Below are 27,936 nucleotides of genomic sequence, written 5' to 3' on the forward strand. Positions count from 1 at the left end.
AGTTATCGCTCATCTCTCCAGCTCCTCGGTGTAGCTCCTCTCTCGCGCTCCTCGGTCTCGCTACTCGGTGTCGCTCCTCGCTCTCGCTGCTCGGCCTCGCTCACTCAGGTCTCCTCGCTATCGGTCCCGCCTCTCCGCTCTCGCTCCTCGCTCTCGCTCTCGCTCCTCGCTCTCGCTCCTCGTCTCTCTCCTCGGTCTCCTCCTCGCTCTCGCTCATCGGTCTCCCTCCTCGCTCTCGCTCCTCGGTCTCGCTCCTGGTCTCTCGCTCCTCGGTCTCGCTCCTCGGTCTCTTTCCCGGCTCTCCTCCCCGGTCCTCGCGCCTCGGTCTCTCGCTCCTCGGTCTCGCTCCTCGGTCCCGCTCCTCGGTCTCTCTCCTCGTCTCGCTCGATCGGTCTCGCTCCTCAGGTCTCCCCTCTCGGTCTCGCTCCTCGGTCTCGCTCCTCGGTCTCGCTCCTCGCTCTCGCTGCGCGCTCTCGCTCCGGTCTCGCTCCTCGGTCTCGCTCCTCGCTCTCGCTCTCGGTCTCGCTCCCCGGTCTCGCTCTCGCTCTCGCTCCTCGGTCTCGCTCCTCGGTCTCGCTCCTCGGGTCTCGCTCCTCGGTTCTCGCTCCTCGCTCTCGCTCCTCGCTCTCGCTCTTCGCTCTCGCTCCTCGCTAGCGCTCCTCGGCTTCCCTCTCGGTCTCGCCTCCTAGCTCTCGCTCTCGTCCGCTCCTCGGTTTCGCTTCTCGGTCCGCTCGGTCTCCTCCTCGCTCTCGCTCCTCGCTCTCGCTCTCGCTCTCGCTCCTCGGTCTCGCTCTTGCTCTCGCCTCGCTCTCGCTCCTCGTCTTCCCTCTCGGTCTCGCTCCTCGCTTCTCGTCTGCTCCTCGTTTCGCTTCGGTCTCGCTCCTGGCTCGCTCTCGCTCTCGGCTCTCGCTCTCGCTCTCGCTCTCGCTCCTCGCTCGCTCCTCGCTTCTTCCCATATCCATGTCATGTTCTAAGATATTCATTGGGAATATTTTGTATCACGCACATTGATTGTTATTCAGGTATCGAACATTGTTGTATATTACACGAGCATTTGCTACAGTATAGAGTAGTGTAGAACCGGATTTCAGTATGCGACCCCCATCTACTTGTCGGTAATCTGTCTCCATTCCAGTTAGATAGAATCTGGGTCAGACATGCGGAGCTTTTAACTGTTTGTGGCTCACTTTGTTGGTTTTGTGTGGTATCGGAATCCTAATATCCATCCATTTACTTAATATCTCCGGGAGTTCCTTTGTAGCATTTTAACATTTCATCTCAACGACTTGCTTAAACATAATACATATCTAATTAGTTTATTCGATGGTGTACATATGTTTCATATATGAGGTTCCGAATTTGTTTGGAATTATGTTTTTTTTTTATTATTATTATTATTTTAACACACTTTCCTAACGTGTGAGAATTCGTGTGAGAAGACAACACTGTCGAGGTAGGTTTGAGCGATTCGCTTTAATTGGAAAGTTTACTAATTTATATTGATAGATTACACAACCATTTAACAATCCTACCGGTATTTTGAAGTTTCTTATGTTTTATTCCACAACGTCAAAAACGACAGATAATGACAGACCGTTTAACCGACATCTATGATGTCTGATTACTCTGGAGATAATTGACCGTTTAACAACATCTGTGCTGTTTGATGACCCTGGAGATGACGGACCGTTTAACCGACATATGTACATGTAATGCGTGATAACCCTGGAGATGACGGACCGTTTAACCGACATCTGTGATGTTTGATGACTCTGGAGATGATGGACCGTTTAACCGATATCTGTGATGTTTGATGACCTGACGATGACGGACCGTTTAACCGACATCTGTGCTGTTTGATGACTCTGGAGATGACGGACCGTTTAACCGACATCTGTGATGTTTGATAACCCTGAAGATGATATACCATTTAACGGACATCTATGATGTTTGATGACCCTGTCATGGCGATAACGGACCGTTTAACCAACATCTGTGCTGTTTGATAACCCTGGCGATGACGGACTGTTTGATGACCCTGGAGATGACGGACTGTGATCCTGCGAATGACAGACCATTTAATCGAGATCTTCGATGTTTGTTTATCCTGAAGATGACAAACCCTTTAACCACTATCCCCGGTGTTTGATAAATATATTTGGGGGTGAGAGACAATGAAACTGAAACTTTTGATCAGATATTTTCACGAACCTGCACTATGTCCCTATAGGAACGTGCTCTTCACGCGAGACCTCGTGCAATAGTTATAGCCTGATAAACACAAAGGAATGTACGCGTGCGTCTGGTATGTGGTTATAGACAAGTTTTGCATCTGTTTTTTGTTCTTCAGAACTTTGATTCAGACATAAGTTCGGTGAATACATTTCTCGCCCATTTAGTCGCCAATGTGGATGTTGTCACACATTTAGTCTGTTTTTTTCCTATAAAATCAGCGAGGTCTGGAACACCAGGTTGTGAGGTACATCTCGGCTATACTGTATGATACATGAGAACGTACATGATCTAAAGGCCAGGAGGTTTCGGGGTTTTTTTTATGCGTGTTTTTTTTATAAGGTTAACGATATTGCAACAGGGTCATTTGAGTGCGAGTGTCAATGTCTCGCGTGGGATTGCGACGAAAACCGAATCACAGAAAGACAAAAGAAAGAAAGGAAAAATAGCAAGGTCTCACGGGCAACGGAATGATTTTAGTTACTGCGTTGATCCAGCAACCCCCCCCCCCCCCCCCCCCCTTCCCCTCCTCCAAAAAATGTAAAATGTTTTATATGTTTTATGTGCTTTGCTCTTCATTATCCTCTTAAGGGCTAAAGAACACTGTTAAACCATAGGTGGTAAAGTTGCGCCCCGTCACATTCCGTAATTAAACTGTATAGGTGTAAAATATTTCATTAACAGGTTAAATGTGGCGAGTATAAATCACTGTTTATTGGCTCAAAAACATGTAGATATTCATCGGTCACAAACAGACTACAGACTATACTACAAATAGAGTTTCTGTGTGATATCATGGAATATATTCATATATAATATACAGATTAAACATATTTCTTTCGGTACAACTACGACAGGAAATTCAAATCTATATCTTCGGATCACCAACACATAGTGTATATGATACATTGTGCTAATAAATAGATATATAACATAGTATTACAAATGACGAAGGAAAACAACTTTTTGACTCGTGCCCTGACCGGGTCTCGAACTCACGATCTATAGCGCCCAATCGCCTAGCCAGAAATACCCACAGCTTAAACCGCCACTCTTAAAAAAAGAACGTTTCAATGGCGCAGTGATGGTCGGCCCGATACCCTGACATGATAATTGTGGAATATGAATACCATGTGAGCCTTTACCTATATCTCTTTACGTAACATCATCATTTTATAAATATTTACTTTTCACAAGTTATTTTCCTATGCAAATTTATAGCCGTATATCCCATTAAGGTTAACGAGAGTTGCTCCCCCTGGTCCACAATTCTGCTCGGGAGTTACTTTTACCAGCATGCCTCACTTTTACATTGTAACTTGAGTGATATACAGGGTTACTTTAAGGATAATATTTTGTATCATGATAATGACCAGAGTTAGGCTCAATAAATTTAAAAAAAAAAAAAAAAAGTTCACCGGGAGGGCGAGGATATTTTCACGATTCTAACAATTCTGACAGGTAGCTTATCATCTTTAACAAGAATAGTATCGATCAAAACTTCATCAAGCTATATAGCCTATTTTTAATGTAACATCCTGTATATGTACATATTCATTCTTTAATGTATTTGAAAAGAGATAAATTAACGTAATTATAGTTAGGCTAAAGTAACGCATGTAACATGTAGAATATACTGTACTATCAAATATATGACTATGTCTGTACTGTTTGGCTCCATTATAAGACATTTCATATCATATTCTTAAATTCCAAATATATATAAATACATGTATATATGTAGTTTATGTAGGAAGAATATGTGTGTATTATTATATAATGTTATGTGAGGTTCCTTAATATCCCAATATTTACACAATGTCATGAAGGAATACTCTCTCACCCCCCCCCCCCCCCCTCTCTCTCTCTCTCTCTCTCTCTCACTCCCCCCTCTCTCTCTCTCTCTCCCCCCCTCTCTCTCTCTCATTATAGTACTGATTTTGATTTAAAATTTTAAATGCCATATATATATATATAATTATAATCATACATTTCTAAAGGAGAGGGCGTTGATATTGTTTAAACTTGTGTCCTATCATTTTGTTTTATATGCCAATAAAATATGATTGAACCAAAATGAATAAATACATAGCAATTGATATTGAAAACTTTAACATTTAATCTAGCCTAAAACAATACCTGTGTTACCGATAACCTTAGCGACCCTATATTATTGTGCCTACCCTGGAGTTTTTTGGACAGTTTTCAAGAAAGGACTTTTTAAGTCAAGATTGCTTGTCTAAACAACCTCAGTAAAAATTCTGGCATGTTAGCAGAAACACATGTATAATTGTTTATGTCTAGACTGATGTTTCACACATTTACATAGTCCAGGTAGAAAACCCACGCTCAGAGTACAGATTTAATAATACAAAAGATTGGTATAATGTAAACATTGATACGTTTCAATGGCATTATACTCGATCTTACACTCTGTATTTCTTAACAATCTAATTAAAATCTAGATGGTCATTTTCACTACGTTACATGAACATCTAACAACATCCCATAAGGGGTCACGTTCTGACGACCTTTGAGTTGTGTGTATTTCACTTTCAGGGCGAATTGTCAATTTGTCGATGCCATCGAAGCAAACCATTTCGTCACAGCAGGCGTCCAAAGCAAACCATTTCGGCACAGTATAATGATATATGCTTTGTGGGACGAAATGACTTGAAACAAATTGACAGATTATGCAAGTTATGCACTCTAGTCATGCTAATTCGGACATATAAAATTCACTTCCAAGATTCTGGAAGTAGTCATTTGATTGGCTAATCCGAAAGGTCACCCCGACGTGACCACTATTGGAATGTTGTTAGATGTTCATGTAACGTAGTGAGAATGAACATCTAGATTTTAATTAGATTGTATTTCTAAATTGACTGAAATTATTTCTTTCTGCGCACAAAGTGGATATAAATCCTTTCCGATATCATTGTACCTGTAATATGACTTGTACACGAATAGGAAACCTGTTTGTTTTATAATAATCAAATCTTTTTAGCACATTATCAAAATAAACAGATACAGATGTTTTTAATTATTTGGCGGATCCACAATGTAATTATACTATACCATATGACGAAAACTCTAAAAGAGCAAACATAACTGTTTATCGCAATGTTTCAACGCGAAAATAAGATTACCGCGAAAATATCTATATTTACAGTATGATTTGTATCCATTCAAGTTAAAGTATATTAACATGACATACTGAGAAAGAAACCAGTGCGAAAATCATGACCTGTTAATGTATTTGCCATTTGGGCTGCTGCCGACTTGGTTAACAAGGGTTTGAAGAACATCAATGTCAATTGCTGATGATAGCAATTCCAGCTTACATTTTTCTTCCGGCATTTTCTTTTGCCATCCAATTAAAGAGGACGTCATAAAAACAACACTGCATTCAAACGCACGTTTCTCACCTAGATTCTATTATGTGTCGGATTTCATATTAGAACTTGATAATACACATATATCATTATCTGAGACTGATATAAAGATGTAAAAAATATATATTTTACAACAATTGCGAAACAGTTATATCAACTGATTTTAATCACTTGCTTGCCCGGATGGAAGCGCACGAAGGGTCTAACTGGGGGAGGAAACTAACCGGAGTAACCCGGAAAATCCCACGTGGTCGGGCAAGGGACCCAAACCTTTCCCCGTCCGATCAGTATTAGTGTATGGTAAGCATGTTACCTCTGTGTCACCCGACCATCCCAATCTGATATTAGCACTATCAATGGGGGCACGATTTACCAACGGTCCATACATATTGATACTGTAATATATTTATGTATATTGACCCTGTGTTGGAAATCCGTGCCAAGTCCCTGTGATTGGAGGTGCAGTGGTAACCGCATTCGCATTTTACTTACGCGATCGGGGTTCGATTCCCCGAACGGACGTGCAAATGTTTGTTTCCTCCTGGTACTTCAGTTTCCCCCCACAGTACCCCTCCCGCGCTTCCATCTAGGCCAACAAGAGTAATTCAATACAAAACTCTAAAGTTCAGATTCCCGGCATCCCTAATTTCTAGAGTCACTGGACCATAAATTCTGGGTTATATTCCGTAAATGAAGTGTGTTTGTTTGTATGTCCACTGTGTGATCAAACTATATAACAAGTTTGGTTTGGTTTAAGTTGGACGTATGCTTTTTTCAGCAACGAACCAAAACGCAAAACATTAAAGTGAAATGTTGACGACGACGTAACACCGTAGTCTCGCTTCGCGTCTTCGTTGAAGACTAAACTATAGGTTGTTTCGCAATTGCTGTATATAAATAAAGTTTATAGCTATATATATACATAACAATTATAGTATGGTAACCATATATATGGAACGTGAAAATACAATACATTTAGTTGTATATGAACTCCTAAACTTTGCGAAATGTTTATTATACATACATTTATACAAATGTATACAAATTGCACAATGGACTTTCTTATGTTCTTATCCTTGGAAGTCGTACACCACGATTTATCATATTAACAAACATACGATATTTGATTTGTTGAAATTCTATACAGACCTCACTAGTACATCAGTTACAAACATTCGCACTACATTGTTTGCGTTTTATTAACCGCACAATGAGACTTATTTGTGTACGTTTTAAAATCGACAAGAACTAAGCCGAATGAGGCCATAGCTATCTCAGATGAAATTATAAGTGAAAAGCGTACACACTTGTGTGAATGGTTCAATGAATCCTCAGTACCCGATGTGTTTCATTTAGGAGATCTGATTTTAAACTGGCCGGGGTCATTCCCACCAATTTCGCTTGATGTGAAGCTGAAAACAATTTTAAAAATTACCAAAAAGAGTTCTTCAAAGATACAGAACAGCCAGAAACAGAAAGTTTTCTTTTGATTTCATGTACAAAGTGTTTCATTAGCGCCAAATTTGAAAGCGGTAAGCGATTTCAAAAAGACTATGTTGAGTCAGTGCGTCCTAATTAGCAATACGACATTAAATGCATGATGGGACTACATAGAAATGACGATTTAACATCCGGGTACGCTTCACTATTTAAACAAACAGGATTGGCTGGATTTCTGGGGTTATAGTTGAGTCGTGTCTCGATCCTGACCAGCAGTGAACCCTTCATTATGATATGATGTAGGTTTGTTATTTTCCCCATGACGTCTCCGTCGACACCCGGTAAATGCCGGGCACATTGGGAAGTAACGCCAGCACGAGATTTTGTCCAGAAGAGGCTGTATAAAGGGTATGTCATACACAGCGCTACGTTTGGTGTCGCCCTCCGTCAAACTGGTCATTTCCCGCCATTTCTTAATTCCCCGCTCCTCGTCCGTCCCTGTAAATACCAATATAGGGGACACGTGTAAACGGCATGACGTCATGTTCTGGTGACTGCCTTTTGTAGTACACTTTGCAAACACTTAATAAATATGAAAGCACCACAAACGGTAACTAGAGTTTCCTCTGAATTCCACCTGACACCATGTCTGGTGTAGGGGTCTAACACCAGACATGGTGTTAGGGCCAGAGGAAACTCGGGCTACACAAATCGATGCATAATACGCTAGTCTAATCCCATTCTAAATTTTCACCAATTTGATTGCTCTAAAAATAGATAAAGTGTCAAAAATTCGAAAGAAAAAAACAGGATTTGGAAACAAAAAAGTACATTTCTCACAAATTAAATCCATACCGTCATTGCTGGACACCACATGTACATCTATGCCTAAATTTCGGACAATAACGTATGATTTGACCACTGAAGAAATCTTAAGCAAATTGTCGCCAGACGGATTATCCCATACAGACTGCATTCGATGATACGTCAGTCGAAATTAGAGATTAACTCAGTACCAATTTAAGTTGATAATTTTGTTTAGACAGGAAGTATGTTTGCTAATGAAGTATGACTGAAAAGTCGTGAGATAAAGATTGCGGCGCCAGAGATGGCTATGTTTGCATCCCTTGTTTATGTCAAAGTTGTGATGCAATATTTCTTAAGGTGTGGTTTAGCTCGTACATGCATTGTTAATATGTAAACCACATCATCAGTTCGTCCGAAACTGCTTCATGTTCAGCACCTTATTACCGGTATTCTAACAGGATATGATATATCGCCTCATTTACTAGAGAGTGGGAGTTACCATGGATATATGACGTCATACAGACGCATAAAGATTTGCGTTATTTTTAAAACATGTTTTGGTTGACTCTTTCATTTTATTACTTGAAAACATCACAAAATTTCAAATGTATTTCAAATAGGAAAGACAGCTCTCCTTTCTTTTCTCCCTACAAAAATGTCACGTCGATTTTCTGGTCAATGTTATTCTCTATGTCTCTGAGATGATGTGGGCTTCTACCTTGACTTGGCAGCCATGTTTCCGGTGGTAACAACTTTTAAGTGCTACTAATAAAATCGCAGCAGGTACCCTAGGTTCCGAATACGTACTGATTGATCGGCTGTCATTGGGTACGATCACATTCGCTCCCTTCAAGACAGCAAGGGTTGAAAAAATTATACTATTTTTTGTAAAACTGAACCATATATCATTTTATCACTATTCAGGGCTAAAAATAATGAAACCAAAAGAAGAAGAAAAAAAAAGAAAGAAAAATAGATAAATAAAAACATAGGGAGTAAGTTTGTTTTTTTAGCTGTCGTGTCAGGCTGCTCCCGCCTGACATATATCAGATTTTTACCTCGGACAGTGTGTTACCTTGGATACATGACGTCATATATCAGACATATATTTACCTCCAACTGCGTGTTACCTTACCTATCTGGGACGGAGTATCCTGAGATACGTGACGTCACATACAGGCATACATAGGACTGCCTTACCTAAGATACGTGACGTCACATACAGGCCTACATGGGACTGCCTTACCTAATATACGTGACGTCACATACAGGCATACATGGGACTGCCTTACCTAAGATACGTGACGTCACGTGCGGGCATACATGGGCTGCCTTAACTAGGATACGTGACGTCACGTACAGGCATACATAGGACTGACTTACCTAATATACGTGACGTCACATACAGGCATACATGGGACCGCCTTACCTAAGATACGTGACGTCACATACAGGCCTACATGGGACTGCCTTACCTAAGATACGTGACGTCACATACAGGCATACATGGGGCTGCCCTACTAATATACGTGACGTCACATACAGGCATACATGGGACTGCCTTACCTAAGATACGTGACGTCACATACAGGCATACATGGGACTGCCTTACCTAATATACGTGACGTCAAATACAGGCATACATGGGACTGCCTTACCTAATATACGTGACGTCACGTGCGGGCATACATGGGCTGCCTTAACTAGGATACGTGACGTCACGTACAGGCATACATAGGACTGACTTACCTAATATACGTGACGTCACATACAGGCATACATGGGACTGCCTTACCTAATATACTCGACGTCACATACAGGCATACATGGGCTGCCTTAACTAGGATACGTGACGTCACATACAGGCATACATGGGACCGCCTTACCTAATATACGTGACGTCATATACAGGCATACATGGGACTGCCTTACCTAAGATACGTGACGTCATATACAGGCATACATGTGACTGCCTTACCTAAGATACGTGACGTCACATATCAGTTTTTAACTAAGAACTTATTAATGAATTGCAGAATTACCTGGGATGGTGTTGTCCAGTACAAGTCCGATCAAGCCTCCTACAAACATATTGGTTCCGAGCAACACAGAAATGATCTGATCCATGACATCGCTACCTGTAGAATGTACAAATAGCCGATATGCTACAATCTTCATTAATGGTGTCCTAGGCTCGGTAATAACCGGAACTAGGACGTTAAGCCCCACCAATAAATCAATCAGCATCATTAATCATTCACCCTCACTATCAACGGTGGAAGTACCTAGCGTAGAAGATTAAGATTAATTAACCTTCCACGTGACCCCTAATTAATAATCAGTTTTAATTAATATTGATCTGTAAGAATGGCATTATTACATCTATAGTTAATTACGATTCCTGGATTACTCTACCAGCTACTAAGCTTTGAAATTGGCGGGCGGTCTATCGTAATTTTACGTCAATTGAAAAGCGTGTTACATTTCAAATAAATGATAGGTATGTGTTTGTTGAAGATTGATATATCTTTGTATATCTTTAAGTTGAATTAATTCATCCATACCTGTATCTATGCTGTTGGGGTGATCTTTGATCCACACCGGAAACGAGAGGCCGAAGAATAAGGATGTACCCAACACAAATATATTCCGGGACGAGGACAAGTCGACGTACTGTAGATTGGACAATCCAACCGACACCACCATTCCTGTAAAATCACGTGATCATTATAAAAAAAATGTCTAGTCCACCACACGTGCTACCTATGTCCGACACAATGTCAGTTTGTGATGATTTTATCAATGACGATTCTGTAGTAAAATCAAGGAAATTCCTGTAGATAATCAACATGGAGATTCGCTTTATCCTTCCAATCGCACCATACGAAATCTTAAACATTAAAATGTATGAAACCATCTTAGATATAGAGTTCAAGAAATATGTTATAAAACTCAAGACATGGGTGGTCGAGTGGCACAGTGGTGACACACTTGCCTTTCACCTTGGCAGCCGGGGTTCGATTCCCCGATCCGACGTGAAAAGGTATGGAGTCGCCTTTCCGACCACGTGGGTTTTCCCCGACTACTCCGATTTTCCACAGTAAAACCGTCGCGGGCTTCCATCCGTGCCAACAATAGTGATTAATATAAATTGATATAACTTGTTTCGAAATTGTTGTAAAATACATAAAGTTTATTTTTTTCAAGAGATGGCAAATGTAGGGCACCATGGACATATTATAGGATAAATGACGAAACGTTTGAACACAAGTAGCCGTATGTAAGCTGATGGTACATACCAAACATGACGAGGAACATGCCGCCGATGACGGGTTCGGGGATAGTGACGAACAATGCCCCGAACTTCCCTAGACAACCGAGTAAGAGCATGATAAAGCCTCCAACCTGTACCACCCGCCGACTTCCAACCTAATTAAAAAAAAAAAACATGAGAAAAAGTGTTTAATCGAATCAAGGACATCAAACTGTGTTGCTCCATACTAAATGCGATTGTATATACCAAGTTGAGCATGTCGCATGTTTGACATATTTCTGCGATTTCCATGAGGGAGGTTCTATTGAAACAAAGATCTATCTTTGACAATGGAAAATCCACAAAATCACTCATTAAATCAGCTATTTCCGATGAACAAATTGGATTTCCAAAAGAAAGAAGGATAGAAATGAGTAATTGGCTATTTATGTCTACAAGGATTATCAAAACCTATAACCAAAAACTTTGGCGGGATGTGATAGGGGGTATTAAAGACTTTAATACTTGTGAAATGCAGAAATTCCTAATATTACGTTACCTTGGTGATGCCGATTGCGCCAATGTTTTCGCTGTATGATGTCGTCCCACTTCCGGAACCCCATGCCCCTGCCAAGATACATGCTATCCCCTCCATTCCTATACCTGACAATGAAATCATTTGGTGGGACAGCTATAGTATCTCAATGTTCATAATATCACTGTCATATAACACTTGTATGGCCACATGTATGATTTACAGTAAAGCTTCAAATGTTTGTAAGATGATTTGTTTCTTTGCTTCTTTGTTTGTTTGCTGGGTTTATCACCCCGTGAACAGCCAGGGTCATTTTGAGGAGCGGTATCATTGTAGTAGTTAGTGACTACCTCATTGAACAACATACAGGAGGCCCGCCGAATGACATCCAGAGCAATTAGGGTAAAGTGTCTTGCCCAAGAACACAACCGCGACAGCACAGTCTGGTCAGTTTGTCAGCTTCCCGAGAAACACAAACCGGTACGGTTAGGAAGAGTCGAACCACGCGCCTAGGACCTACACCTGAGGTTACGTGGCCGGCGCTCTAACCGACTGAACTATCGCAGTCCCCGTATAAACAAATATTAGAAGGGTCTTAGAATCCAAAGAGGTACCGACAAAAACCTTTCTGTCTAAAATAATAGCCAAAGAGGTTATCTTCTAAGAGGATCGAGGGAAAAAAATACGTATAACATTTTTATACATACATTTCTTACTTTCTGAAGTGTGTCTCATCTCCCCATGTCTCTGGTTGATTTAAAATGTTATGAATATAAAAAAAATATTCAATACCCGAGAGTTACCTACCCCTATTCACAGCGTGATCCGGTGGAGGTGGCGCTCCAGACAGTCGTGCGCATGCGATGTAGTCTCCAACAGACTCAATCATAGACGAGATGACACCAGCCAGCATGCCGAACACCCCCGCGGTACTGACAGTGGGCACACCCCACTGACCTATAAGGTCATCCAATTATCAATTAGTATTCTACTGGACATTCCATATGAATCGTCGCGGGGGAAATCGTTTACGTTGAGGATATTTAAAATAATAAAAAAAATAAAAAGATTAAAAAAAAACAACTTTTAATGTTAAGTGAAGTTAGGCGACCTCCTAATTATTTCAAACTGTACTACATATGTACTTTTTTAAAACATCCAATCCCAAGATAGGTAAGTATGATGAAGTATTTCTAAGTATAGACTAAAGGCTGTAACTGTTTTTGGTCACATCAAACAGATCTTCACCTGGATATGGAAACCGGAACCACCTCGAGTCGCTCAGGACGTTCAGTTTAGTGTCCGTTCGTGCATCGTATCCCCAAGCAGTGGATTCAGTCGGAAAGGCTCCGGCTGCCGTCAAAATACCGCAGATCCCCCAGGAAGTCAACATCGCCATCAGCACCTAAATATAAGATAACCACAGATAATTACCTAATCATAATAGTGTAACATTCAGTAAGAGTAGAGAGAGGTAAACACTTTATGCAATTTGTAACCACAATGGATTAAAATTTAATTCGTTTGTACTCGTAAGTTTGCGTGTGTTTCGAGTTCGTTGCTCAACGATATAACACGTTCATTGATTGATTTTGGCGGATGTCGACACACGTATTGGCGACGAATTGTTTCAATTCGTTGTTATATATAATGCTCTCACTGGTCGGGAATAATGAAATAAATAATTATCATCCCGGAAAATTATCCAATCCGTTTAAACTTTTATTATGTACTTTGTTTATAAATTCCGGACAGCAGTCCGTTTTGTAATTGAGATTGGGAGTCTGACTTCCGGAACGGAAGAGAGGAATAAGAAACGTATGACACGAGAAAGAGATAGCATCATGAACAAAACGTGGGTAATGACGAGCCTGTTAATGACAATTAATGTTGTTAGTAAAAATGACACAGTTTCCTTGCTTGGCACTGCTCTACAAAAGGTGTTACAAACGCAGACACGGATAGTGCTACGGAGTCCGCTAATAAGTCGGGTCCAAATGACTACGAGTTCAAACACAAGGGACATAAGCAGTGGCGTAGGAAGCGGGGGGGCAGGGGGGGGGCAATTGCCCCCCCCCCCCCCCCCCCCCACTTTTTTCAGTGGGGGGGGGGGGGGGGGGGGGGGGGGCAAACATATCTTTTTGCCCCCCACTTTTTGACATCCAAAATCTAAAAAAGGGGAAAAAACACGAATTTATATATTCATTTCGATAAATATCTGTATATTTTCGAACCGATAATGTTTTCTTGAAGGCAACGATAAAAACTGTATCTTGTACATCCGGAACATTCCGACCTTTATACTAGTATATCAATCCTCAGACCTGTGTGTCGGTCGTCTGCAATAGCCTGGTAAGTCAATATTTATATCTTAATACGAAATTTTGCTTAACTTCATCACATAGATTCAATAAGTTGATGATAATTTGTGAAGTTAATTGAGTTTATAATGAGAACAAGACAGAAACACAACATGAATAAAAATGCGCGGTTTTAACGTGAATAGAGTGATACTAATTACCGACAGGTACGAGGAAATACAAAAAAAAATTCGGCTCGCGCCTACGGCGCTCGCTTTATCACTAAATTACTGCCCCCCCCCTTTCGATTGCTGATCCACAGGGGGACTTCGCCACCCTGGGACCCGCTGGGCGGCCCCCAGACCTCTCGCAAAAAGGGGGAAAAAATCAGCTCGCGCCTACGGCGCTCGCATGATCACTTAATTACTGGACCCCCTTTCGAAAACTCCTGGATCCGCGCCTGATCCCGAATTACTGCAAATGTGCTATATTCATTTTCCGCGGAGGGCTTAGACCCCCTTGAACCCCCTATCAGGGCGCTGCCCTGGACCCGCTGGGCGGCCCCTCAGCCCCTCGTAAAAAAAAAAAAAAAAAAATCGGCTCGCGCCTACGGCGCTCGCATTATTACTAAATTACTGGACCACCCGCCCTTTCGAAAATCCTGGCCGGGCCTGGTGATTTATGATTTGCGTAAATAACTTGTTTTGTACTACATAAATTATCAAAATTATCATGGGATGTGGAAATGATAATTATTGCCTAATTTTGCGGAGATGGGATACGATTTGTTTAGTGCGTAAAATTTAAGGTTAAAAAAAATTTTGCCCCCCCCACTTTTTGACGACTTCCTACGCCACTGATAAGTTACGATATAAAAAATACGTAGAGAGGATGTGGCGAGGGTTCACAGTCTGTCCCAGACAGAGCAGATAAAATTGTCCTTTAAGGGGAGAGAGATGCGCTCAACTATCGCAACAAACAGTTAACAATTGCAGTATGAAATCTACAGTTATAGTCGCTTTATGACAGCGTACGTGACTGTAGTTATCTGAGAGAAAATGGCCGTCACTTAGATTCTTGTTTCACTTACCGGAAATAGTTTGAAGATGGGAAGTTTATATGTACCGCATCCGGTTTCCCTCGAGAATCTACAGACGGGTATAGAGATGTCCCGAAGGTACTGCGAAAACAATGCTATCAGCACCATCGTCCTATAGAAACAGTGAAGAATTTTATGATGAATCTGTGGTGATTTGTTTCGGGGGGGGGGGGGGGGGGGGGGGGGGGGGGGGGATAAGACAATAACATATTAATCATTTATTACATCAAAAAATATGACGGAAGTGATAAATATTTCTTAAAATGTTCAAACTTACATGACAGCAATATACCACTGTTTTGAAGCTAGATCCGCAGCCTCTGGGAAGAGCCCCAAACCAATCAGTGCCACAGTGGGCGTGACCGCTAAAGGGCCTATAAATCTGAGAACCACGCCCATTATTCCTGTCAAACCAATTACAACTTGGAACACAGACGCCACCATTATGGCACCCTGTATCTAAAACCAACAAAAAAAAGAGAGTTCGGTATTGTTAATACCTAAACCAAAATTAATAAAAGGAAAGTTACTGAAACAAAAATAAAAAAAAACAACAACAACAACAACAAAACAGAGAGCGAGAAGAAAGAAAAATAAAATACAAAAACAAACAAAACAATAACAAAAAAAAAAATAAATAAAAAATGGTAAATAAATGAATAAATAAAAACAAAAACAACAAACAAACCAAAACAAAATAAAAACCTAACATATATACATTTATCTAAAGTATACACTTTAAGCATGCGCAACACATAAAAAGGAACCAGGCAGTAGTGGTAATTGGTGCGACTATTGTCCGGATTATGACATGAACACGGACATAACACTAGTATAGATATTCGACTATTTACATGTATTATACATGCTCCAACATCGCATCAAAAACCTGAATACAGACATGTTTAAACGAAATTCGAGGACATTTCGAGGCTTTTCAAGTCCTCGTGTACATTTTAAAGGATCGTTTCATGCAGAATTGAAAAGACATGCCACATAGCAATTATTTGTACATTGCATGATGATTAAAACTTGTTATGTATGATGTCAGCACTGATTTGCCCATTTTTAAAGTCTATCTGCTTGAAACACAGGGTGCAAGTTGCCTTTGAATTGTCACCTTTGAAAATACATTTTCCCATATTTGTGTGTCGATATGATGCACTTAATCACATTTTCAAAGACTTTTCAAGGTCGTGGATCAGGAATGAAAGCTTGTCAAGGCCGAAAGTTATTTCAAAACTTTTTAATGACAAATAGCAAAATTTAATGACTTTTAAAGACGGCATGTGCCCTGTCGTACTAGTGAATACCAAGACGGATTTACCTCGCGCAGGCGCATATGCCACATCTCCTGGTGTTGGGGACTTCCGTACGGTGGCAGGTCCGTGAAGTTTCGGAGTCCTAAACGACGAAGCAATGAAAATCTAATTGTACAAAATCAGCATAACACCATATCATCTGGTGCTCTCTTATTCATCATATAAACACATTCGATGAGTAACAAACTTATTTTGATAAAACAGTCGCAAACGGTCAAAGCGATTTGTCATCAGAGGAGAATGCCGCATATGGTTTGAAACTCAATAGAGGAAAGCAGGTCAAATGGCGAACAGAAAAGAATGTATATTTAACATGGGTATTGATGAACGGGGAGAGAATGGATGTAAGGGGGGAGGGTGGCTTTTCTATATTGCTTGACGGTCATGGCGTTAATTAAACATCAAACGAGATGACAGGTTTATAAAGAACTGTTGAAGACCTACCGTTTTCAGCTTCTGTGTACTCACAGGACCATATCGGGAGGGACAGCAAGGCAAACGTCGGTGTGAGGAAGGTGAAAGACCCTCCCTGGATGATTGGAAGTCTGAAATATCATATTACGTTCTTAATTTAAAATGGACATATGACAGCAGCATCAGTGTACACGTCACGAATTGAACTCCCTGAGTAAGTATTCAGCAATGCTCTATGGATATGCACATCTGTAACATTGATCATGAAGAATGTATTTTGTATATACACTTCTTACATAAGCTTTCATAATGTCGACCATTTTTTGTAAACTTTTAGAATCTGTACTTCCGAGGCACATATCGTCCGCTTGAGTTTGTACATTTACTTTTAGTCAATAATTACAGCCCCTTTACCACAAGCCTCTATTTCATTCAATAATTCACTTTTCGGCAATAATATATCGGCAGTTTCCTTAACAGCGCGCTCTGTACTAACACAACACGCCTCAATATAAAAAAAAATGCTGAATGCTTATCGGCCATCGCGGGTGGTCGACCAACTGGTGAATGCTTACCCGACTCCGAGGGGGACCGGACAAAATTAGTGCCATGTATTTACCTGACTCCGAGGGGGGGGGGGGGGCGGACAAAATTAGTGCCATATACTTACCTGACTCCGAGGGTGGTCTGCAGCAGTGTGGCCATGCCAGAGCAGAAGAAAATGGTGCCGATGACTTCACTCAGACCGACTCTGTCCTCTCCTATACAAAACACTCGGTATAGAATCAGGGGTACTGACAGGATCCCTCCGAATGCTGTTAGGTAGTGCTGGAAAACATACATGTCTTAACACGGGTGGTATTCAGTTCGGGACAAAGACTTATTACACCAGAATGATATACAGTTACAAAGGGCCAGGAATCTCAATTCATTATTCATTATCCCGCCTTCCGAGGAAATTAGACTCAAGCACGCACCGGAAAAAAATAAAATAAAATTATGACGTTAATATTCTTAATTTTTTATAAGACGTTTGTCTTACGATATTTTATGAAACGTTTTGTTGAGTATCATGATATAATCGTGATATCTGCATAATATACCTATATTCTATAATATAAGCGGGGACAATCCTTCTAATAGTGCATCGATCTTAACATCTCGTCCAATTCCGCTAATGCTCGGAATTAAACCTGGAATATATGTCAGGTGTGTTTTTGTACACTCAATAAATCCAAGGTGTATAGAAGAAAATAGCGATATCTTACATTCGAGGTTTGATTCCGAGCGTTGACGGAAATAGCCGAGAGGTTTTTTTTTTGGGGTTTTTTTTTTTCAATTACTGGTACGTTTTTACATCTATATCTACGCACCTGGAATCCTAACAGGACACAGAGGCCCAATGGGGGAACCTCCTCCACGCTGTACAACAGGCCCGAAAGTCTACCGGTAGTCTCGTCTGTTTTCTCATCTTTTCTTCTTTTCTGTTCGAGTTCATCATCCATTGACACGGATGTCGTCTATGATATGAAATAAATATGAAAAAAAAATCAAACAATTTATTCCAACTTAGATGAATGACTCTTGCCGGCCTGGACGGAAGCGTGCGTAGGCGAAAAGAGAGTTCCCTACCACTGCGCCAAACGACCACCATGGGCGATAACCGGTGTAAGATGGTCGTGTAGAGGATCAGACTCAAATTCAAATTAGAACACTGAAAGGTCATCAATGATCCAGTCATGTGACAACGGAACAAACTATATGTCATACACTTCACTCCCGCTTTTGCTGAGCTAACTAACATGAAGCAAGGGTCATAATCAGAGATCTACGTGTACGTTGTCCTTGACCTTTGGCCGCGGTGGCCAAGACAGACAGACAGACAGACATTCTTTATTTCCTCTTGAGAGATTACATTATCATGTCATTTTGTGTGTAACGATTTAAACAAAGAATTATTTTATGTACATAATCATTGTTCTGATCAGATTATAAAAAGTCAAGAACTCTTCTGAAGAAGTTTGGTCATTTCGGAAAACATCTCAGTAAGTTTGACACTAATAGCAACAATTAAATTGTCCCATTCCTCGTCACCCAAGATGATGTCGTGCCTTCCGCCGAGTATGAATGAACACTTCTCGTCTTCTCCTATCATATCGTATTGCACATACTTGTCAACACTTATACAATTAACAATTTGTTCGAGTAACATGTCTCTGCTTTGGAACAGTGCAGGACATTGTAATAGAAAGTGCTTAACGTCGTTGTTAACAGCTTTATTGCACAGTTTGCACATCACATTTTTGAGATCAACTCTGTAGGAAAGTTTGATTAGTTCACAGATTTTCCATGTCATTTTAGGGAACTTCAAAGTCAGTAACCATAGTGGATTTGGTCCAATATATTGATGGACAGCTCTATAGTATAACAAATCGGGACGACTTTCGCACGTTTGACACCATGCATCAAAATGATAGTTTGTCACGACTTTCTTAACAAACGATTTCCACTGAAACTCTCTACAGCACGTACCAGAAAGGATATATTTGAAAAAGAATGACTCTATCTGATATTTTACCATTGTTTGTAGAATGTCTACAACGAAGCTCACGTTTTGGAAAGTTTGCGCGGTGAACATAAATGAGCACAGTCGAATGATAAAAAGAGATTTCCACACAAATGACGATTTAGCGTTACAAAGCTTGTTCCATAGGTACAGTTTCCTTATTTCTACCTCAGACCATAAATCATCGGGTAAGCCTATAGCTCTAGTAGTTATGGCCGATGGCGAAGTTTCCTCAAAACCTTGGCATCTTCGTGCAGCATACCGCATAGTTCTATTCAACATGTCCGCTGATTTCTGCGTGACATTAGCCCAAAGTTCGCATCCATATATGACACCAGGTAGGATAATGTTTTTTATGAGCTTCGCACTTATAAGAGGATTTAATCCACCAGGATGAACACCCACACTCATTAGACTGTTAAGGCTCCTTCTACCTTTACTACACGCACTTTCTATGCCTACGTCAGCTTTTAGGTTCGGGCAAAAAGTTATTCCCGCGTAAGTCTTTGTATCGGCCCATTGGATAATCGCGTCTCCCAGAGAACATACGGCTGTTTTGCTATTGGCAAATCGTCTCTTATATGAAAACTCCATCAGTGAGGATTTAGCAGAGTTGTAGTTTAGCCTCCACTCTTTAGCATACTCAAATACAATGTCTAATTGAGCTTGAAGCTTTGCGATGCTTCCCGTTAATAGTAGCGTGTCATCAGCTAAAAACACACAGGGGATATGTAATTTTTGTATATGTAACCCCTGTTCCGCGTCATCCAGAGCGTTTGCGAGATCGTTTATCATCACAAGGAACAGCCATGCTGACAAAGTTCTCCCTTGACCGACCCCTTGTTTGACCGGATAGCTTCCGCTGGTTTTGCCTTCGTAAAGCACACACGAAGTCACGTTCTCGAACGAATGTTTTAGTATTCTCCAGAATTTTCCATTAAAACCGAGTCTGTACACCTTATGTAATAGCCCCTCTATCCATACACTGTTAAATGCTTTGGCATTATCTAAGAACGCAGCGAATACTTTTGACTTATTTTCGATGTCGTGACATATTGATTCCTTAACAGTAAACGCCGCCATGATGCTTCCACATTCTGCCCGAAATCCCTGTTGGAGTCTATGCGGAAACTGTATTTCAGCACATCTAACTTTCAATCTTTGATATAAAACCTTTTCTAATAACTTTTGAAGAACAGGCGTTAGCGTGATGTCTCTATAATTGTTTTTATCTAGTTTATCTTTATTACCACCCTTGAATAACGTTATTACTATGCCTTTCTTAAAATGTACTGGGTATTCCTCCTTCGAAAGTATTTGGTTGAAAAGTATAACAATCGCGTCGAGTAGGCTATTGCCACCATACCGAATGTGTTCGATGACTATGCCATCATGCCCGCCTGCTTTACCGTCGTCCATACCTTTGATCGCTGCAGCAGTTTCATTTGCTGATATAGGTTGATCGCAAATGCCATCACTATTTCCGAAGCTACTGATGTACATATCCTGAATATCCACTGCTATCTTAGCCTGATGTTTATCATCAAAGTTACTTTGATCAGAGGGGAGAGCTAGCTTCCTGTAGTGTTCAAACCAAACATTCCTTAACTCATCTGAATCGCGAATGATTTGATTGCCAACCTTCAACACTGAACATTGATGCCCATTAGACTTTCTTGCGCGAACAGTCTTATAGAAAGTGCCGACATCAATTTCAGCTGCTTCCTGGAGACGCTCGAGTTGCTCTTGGTCGTATAGCTCCTTCGCTTCACGTAGCGCTTTGCGAAAGGCGGCTTTTGAATTTTTATAATCCTTGTATGAAATATATTCTATACCACGCGGGCGACCCTCATCTATCCACACTCTACGGTATTGCCTCATTGTCGTATGAAGTTCCTTTACACTACCAACGTTCCAATATGGTTTTAGAAATTTGCGGTATCGCTTCACTGGCAATGTAACTTTTGCGGAGATCTTTATTGCGGAAACAATTTCCTTTACCAAACTATCCAGATCATCGAAATTACTCCTCGTATGTCGTTTAACCGTAGTCTGTATCATCTGTGTTACTTTGTCGGCATAAGCAACCTTTTGCTCGGGGGATACTTTTCTCCAATTAACGGCTTTTGGTGGCAAAACGTTTCTATGTGTGTTTCTTAAAGAATAACAAATTTCTAAAGACACAGGCAAATGATCTGACGCGTTAAGAAAATGATCTTCATGTATTACGCACGATTTCACATTACATAAATCCTGTGCTCCTATTAGAATGTGGTCAATCAACGAACTGTTCGAACCGTCCCATGGTTAAGGTGTCCCGACAATTTAACACTAGCCCTCCACCTCTGGGTTTCTAGTTCGAAACCTACGCGGGGCAGTTGCCAGGTACTGACCGAAGGCCGGTAGTTTTTCTCCGGGTACTCCGGCTTTCCTCCACCTCCAAAACCTGACACGTCCTTAAATGACCCTGGCTGTTAATAGGACGTTAAACAAAAACAAACCAAACCAAACAAACCAAAACCTTTGGAACTTATTGTTCTTTACCTTAGACCCAGTCGAAAGTATTGTAATATCTGCAGGTGATTGGGTTTAAGTGAATAGAAAGTAAGCATAACTTCGCCCTACTCAACCATTCCATTCTGACCATGGGGCATAAATTGCATCCGGGCACCTTCATTTCTGCAGAGTTCCGATATCATCTTGATAAGTATTTTGTGGTTTGGGCGGGGGATTGCGTTTGGTTGTGAAATATAGGAGAATGGAGTGGGGTAGATAGGCCTCGGCGTTTGCTTGTTAAATGCTGGGGTGGTGGGCGACGTCGGCGTTTCTATATATGTAGGTGGGTTGAATGGGATGTCGGGTGTCGGCGGACGTTTGTTAAATGTCGTTTGAATACTAGTAGGGAAGGATGGCGGTGGTGGGCGTCGGTGGGCGTCGGCGGTCGTTTGTTGGATGCAATCGTGTTGGCTGCATGTAATTCGGTATTAACAGCTAAGTAAGCTAAGTAAGCTAGTTAATGATATATATCTCACCGTGAACTCACTATGACCACTCGTGTTACAAGACCCATCGCTACTTTTCCTCCTTCTCTTGTTTCTCCCGTGCCCCATATCGTCAGTTACCTGCATGCAGCTCAGACCCCTATATCAGGTCGTTATAACACTGTGAACCATTCTTCAGCTCGTGCTCTATACAGAATGTGAGTACTCGTTAAAGAGTCTAGGTATTTGGTTAACTGGGCCATGCGGTCAGACAGAGAGAACAGTTTTTAGCTACGCCCTCGGAAAATAACCCTTCCCAGGGACATAATTCTGGATATATCCCTCCACAGAGGGCCATAATTGTATATTATGCATCAATGGGGAAAAGGCCTTATATAAACCTTGGGAATAAGTCAGTATCTTGTCCTCAATATATCTCCCTCGTCTTTATACTTTCCCTCCTCAAAGTACTATTCCCTCTTAAACATATTTTCCCTCTTCAAAGTACTATTCCATAGTCAATACATTTTCCCTCTCCAAGGTATTATTCCCTCGTCAATATACTTTCCCTCGTCAATATACTTTCCCTAGGCAAAGTAATATTCCCTCATCAATATACTTTCCCTCTTCAAAGTACTATTCCCTTCTCAATATATTTCCCTCGTCAAAGTACTATTCCATCCTCATTATACTTTCCTTCCTCAAAATAAAATTCCCTCTTCAATATACTTTCCTTTTTCGAAAGTACTATTTCCTCCTCAATATACATTCACTCTTCAAAAATACCATTCCCTCCTCAATATATTTTTCCTCCTAAATGACTTTTCCCTCCTCAGTATACTTTATCCCTTTTCTTCTTTGATATATTTTCAATCCTCATTATAATTTTCCTGCCTTGGTACAATGTATATTTTACCTATCACCCAAGTGTACTTTTCCCTACCCAATATACATTTTTTCCCCTATCTCCCCTGTTCATTTCTTCATTATATTCCGTCCTCACTTTAATTTTACATTTCTTCCTCTGTATACATATATTTTCCTCCTTATCCCATTCCAACACATTTTCCTCCCATTTCTGTCCCTCCCCTTCTTGCTCCTGCTCTTCCTTCTCTGTCAGAATATTTCCCTTTCATTTTGCTTATTTATTCCGCTGTACATTTTCCCTCTCAAGTGTATTTCCCGTCTTCTGCATAGTTTCCCCATCTAAGACTTCCCCTTCCACATATTTATTTTCCTCCCTAAGATATTTTTCCTTCTTCAGCTTTCATACTTTTCTATCTTCTCTTTTAAATTCCCTTCTCAAAATCATTTTCCCTCTTAAGTTGAATTATACTTTAATATAATTCCCCCTTTAGTATATCTTTCCCTTCTCGATATCACCTGCCCTGTTCAGTATACTTCCCCTAACAGCATACTTTTCTACTTTCCCATTAATACATTTCGCTCCCGTATGTGTTTTTACTTTCCGGTTCCATTTACTTTCCTAATATCCCTTTTCCTCCCAATTATATATTTCCGTCCTTAATGTACTTTCCCCTCCGTGATAGTTTTTTCTTTACTCTGTTTACTTTTCCATTCTCAGTTAAATTTCCTTTTCACTATATTTTTCCTGTGCAATATACTTTTCCCTCTCCTATTTGCTTTTACCTATCTGAAATACTTTTCCTTCCTCGGTCTACTTTTTCCGTTTTAAAATAATTTTCTTCTTTGAAATCCCAGCACTATTAATTTTCTATTCTCTAGTTCACTTTTCTCCCAAACATACTTTTCCTTCCTAAATTCATGTATTCGTTTTCCTCTCCAGTAAGCATCCCCATTTCAATACGGTACACGTTTCCCTCTCACCCCCGTCATATATGCCCCGCTAAAAGCATATGTTCCGATTTTATATCCGTTTTCCTCAGAGGTATAAATTACCCTCAAAAATATAATGGTCAGACAATTAAACTCGCGATATACTTTTTCCTCGGCAATATGCAGTAGTTCCGCCTTTAGCAAACTTACTTCTTTAATATACATTCCTGTTGTCTGTATACTTTTTTTTAGTAATTTCCCTTGTTATAATCTCCCCTTTCTCACTATCTTCCAAAATTTCTACTCCCCAAAACACTTTTCTCTTCCAGTACATTTTCCTCATTACTATTGTCCTTTCCTTCCTTAGTTTATTTTACCTCATTATCAGTTTCCTTTCTCAGTAAAGGTTTCCCTCTCCTATGTACATTCCCTCGTATAGGTTTCCATTTCCTATGTACGTTCCCTCCTATAGGTTTCCCTCCCCTATAAACGTCCCCTCATATAAGTTTCCCTCTCCAGTATACGTTCCCTCGTATAGGTTCCCCTCTCCTGTATACGTTCCCTCGTATAGTTTTCCCTCCCCTATAAAAGTTCCCCCGTATAGGTTTCCCTCTCCTGTATACGTCCCCTCGTAAAGGTTTCCCTCCCCTATATACGTTCCCTCACATAGGTTGCCCTCTTCTATATAGTTCCTTCGTATAGGTTTCCCTCGTCTATATACGTTCCTTCGTATAGGTTTCTATCTCCCATATACGTTCCCTCGCATAGGTTCCCCTCCCCTATATACGTTCCCTCGTATAGATTTACCTCTCCTATATACGTTCTCTAGTATGTTTCCCTCTCCTATATACGTTCCCACGTATGTTTCCCGCTACTGTATACGTTCCCTCGGATAAGTTTCCCTCTTCTATATACGTTCACTCTTGAAGGTTTCCCTCTTTTATATACGTTCCCTTGTACAAGTCCCCCCCCCCCCCTCCTATATACGTTTCCTCGTATACGTTTCCCTCCCCTATATACGTTCACTAGTATAGGTTTCCCTCACCTATATACGTTCCCATGTAGGTTTCCCTCGCCTATATACGTTCCCTCGTATAGGTTTCCCTCCCCTATATACGTTCCCTCGTACAGGTTTCCCTCCCCTATATACGTTCCCTCGTACAGGTTTCCCTCCCCTATATACGTTCCCTCGTATAGGTTTCCCTCCCCTATATACGTTCACTAGTACAGGTTTCCCTTCCCTATATACGTTCCCTCGTACAGGTTTCCCTCCCCTATATACGTTCACTAGTATAGGTTTCCCTCAACTATATACGTTCCCTCGTATAGGTTTCCCTCCCCTATATACGTTCCCATGTAGATTTCCCTCACCTATATACGTTCCCTCGTATAGGTTTTCCTCCCCTATATACGTTCCCTCGTATAGGTTTCCCTCCCGTATATACGTTCCCTCGTACAGGTTTCCCTCCCCTATATACGTTCACTAGTATAGGTTTCCCTCACCTATATACGTTCTCTCGTACAGGTTTCCCTCCCCTATATACGTTCCCTCGTATAGGTTTCCCTCCCGTATATACGTTCCCTCGTACAGGTTTCCCTCCCCTATATACGTTCACTAGTATAGGTTTCCCTCACCTATATACGTTCTCTCGTACAGGTTTCCCTCCCCTATATACGTTCACTGGTATAGGTTTCCCTCCCCTATATACGTTCCCTCGTATCGGTTTCCCTCCCCTATATACGTTCCCTCGTATAGGTTTCCCTCCTCTATATACGTTCCCTCGTACAGGTTTCCCTCCCCTATATACGTTCACTAGTATAGGTTTCCCTCCCCTATATACGTTCCCTCGTATAGGTTTCCCTCCCCTATATACGTTCCCTCGTATAGGTTTCCCTCCCGTATATACGTTCCCTCGTACAGGTTTCCCTCCCCTATATACGTTCACTAGTATAGGTTTCCCTCACCTATATACGTTCCCATGTAGGTTTCCCTCACCTATATACGTTCCCTCGTATAGGTTTCCCTCCCCTATATACGTTCCCTCGTATAGGTTTCCCTCCCCTATATACGTTTCCTCGTATAGGTTTCCCTCCCCTATATACGTTCACTAGTATAGGTTTCCCTCACCTATATACGTTCCCTCGTATAGGTTTCCCTCCCCTATATACGTTCCCTCGTATAGGTTTCCCTCCCCTATATACGTTCCCTTGTATAGGTTTCCCTCACCTATATACGTTCCCTCGTATAAGTTTCCCTTCCCTAAATACGTTCACTAGTATAGGTTTCCCTCACCTATATACGTTCTCTTGTACGTTTCCCTCTCCTATATACGTTCCCTCGTATAGGTTTCCCTTCCCTAAATACGCTCACTAGTATATGTTTCCCTCACCTATATACGTTCTCTTGTATGTTTCCCTGTCCTATATACGTTCCCTCGTATAGGTTTCCCTCTCCTATATACGTTCACTAGTATAGGTTTCCCTCACCAATATACGTTCTCTTGTATGTTTCCCTCTCCTATATACGTTCCCTCGTATAGGGTTCCCTCTCCTGTATACCTTCTCTCTGTAAGTATATTTTCTTTTTCAACAGTATAACCGCAGTAGATCATATAATGAAACGATCACTTCCTGTATTGAAACGTCAACATCATATAATGAAACGATCACTTCCTGTATTGAAATGACTACATTATATAATGAAACGACAACATATAATGAAACGATAATTTTCTGTATTGAAACGTCCACATTATATAATGAAACGATCACTTTCTGTATTGAAACTTCCACATCATATAATGAAACGATCACTTCCTGTATTGAAATGACCACATCGTATAATGAAACGACCCTTTTTTATAAAGAAACGACAACATTATATAATGAAACGACAACATAAAATGAAACGAAAACATTATATAATGAAACGACTATTTGGTGTAATGCAAGTTATCAATAAGACGGCTTTCCAATGGGATACTTTTTGTCCCTCACCCCACCCAGTACGCTATGACCTCTCCAGCACATGTACACTATCATTCGCTATACCTACCTAACTGAATATATTGCTGTATATGTAACATCAACACATATCATTCAGAAGGTGTGAAATTTATACAAAATGCACTTACCTGTTTTTCTTTCTCTTGATTGTATTCCATTTCATGAGTTGTCATACTGACGAATACCCCTTATTTTACTGTATTCGGTATAAAACGTTGATTTAAGGCCCGCTCACAATCCTTTCTTGGTAAAAGGTCGTTGTCCTAACCCAAACGACTACAGCTTTAAGTCAATTTAGCTTACCTGTGACATGGTCACGCTCCACTGCATTCCATTTGATAGTAGTGTAGGCCGCTGTGTTCACGAGGGTGCTAAGAAGTAAAGTTATGAAGGTGAGAATTTTTTTGTTGGTATAAAAAAATGTGATTTATTAAATTAGCAGCCTAAACTAACCCAACTTAATACAGGTAATGTAAAAAATGCACCTTCTCCCTGCCACCGTCGGAATTCGGCCGACCTGTATCTTAATTCAAGAGTCTACCAACTGTTCATACTCTTACAGATAAGGCCGACTGGTGTTTGTCGCTTGTAAGATGTTTTTTTTTTTTTGATACGTGACATGACTTTGTTGTTGGGAAGTTTATGTCACACATACATTTGTTAAAAAATATTAAGTAAGAAATAATAGAAAGCAAATATACCTGCAATGTTTATTGCATTCCAAAACTTTTCTGGCCAAGTAAATAGGTGCCGTAGATTGTGAATTCGAGTCTTGCACGAGTCATAAAC

At 40.8% G+C, this 27,936-nt stretch overlaps 2 protein-coding genes across 4 annotated transcripts; both read right to left on the reverse strand.

Annotated features, from left to right (window-relative positions):
• Positions 1-213: 213 nt before the first annotated feature.
• LOC117343311 (U1 small nuclear ribonucleoprotein 70 kDa-like) lies at positions 214-1,130 on the reverse strand. Its single transcript, XM_033905653.1, has 2 exons — positions 1,047-1,130; positions 214-948 (listed from the first exon to the last, which is right to left on the reverse strand). Exons 1-2 carry the CDS (start codon positions 1,128-1,130, stop codon positions 214-216), a joined length of 819 nt encoding a protein of 272 aa, XP_033761544.1.
• Positions 1,131-5,648: 4,518 nt separating this feature from the next.
• On the reverse strand, positions 5,649-27,409 carry LOC117344024 (solute carrier family 23 member 2-like). 3 transcript variants are annotated; one of them, XM_033906618.1, is made up of 14 exons: positions 27,276-27,409; positions 18,171-18,317; positions 17,468-17,625; positions 16,828-16,928; positions 16,389-16,465; positions 15,339-15,520; positions 15,053-15,173; positions 12,911-13,067; positions 12,470-12,619; positions 11,687-11,790; positions 11,174-11,303; positions 10,439-10,582; positions 9,917-10,012; positions 5,649-7,565 (listed from the first exon to the last, which is right to left on the reverse strand). In XM_033906618.1, the coding sequence occupies exons 1-14, from the start codon at positions 27,318-27,320 to the stop codon at positions 7,309-7,311; spliced, it is 1,869 nt and encodes a 622-aa protein (XP_033762509.1). In that variant the 5' UTR covers positions 27,321-27,409; the 3' UTR covers positions 5,649-7,308. The 3 variants fall into 3 exon arrangements, with proteins under 3 accessions (XP_033762509.1, XP_033762507.1, XP_033762510.1); XM_033906616.1 differs by lacking the exon at positions 27,276-27,409 and adding an exon at positions 22,396-22,499; XM_033906619.1 differs by lacking the exons at positions 5,649-7,565; positions 27,276-27,409 and adding exons at positions 8,075-8,721; positions 22,396-22,499.
• Positions 27,410-27,936: the final 527 nt, after the last annotated feature.

The sequence above is a fragment of the Pecten maximus genome, chromosome 15, assembly GCF_902652985.1.
Source record: "Pecten maximus chromosome 15, xPecMax1.1, whole genome shotgun sequence".
Classification (NCBI taxonomy): Eukaryota; Metazoa; Mollusca; class Bivalvia; order Pectinida; family Pectinidae; genus Pecten; species Pecten maximus.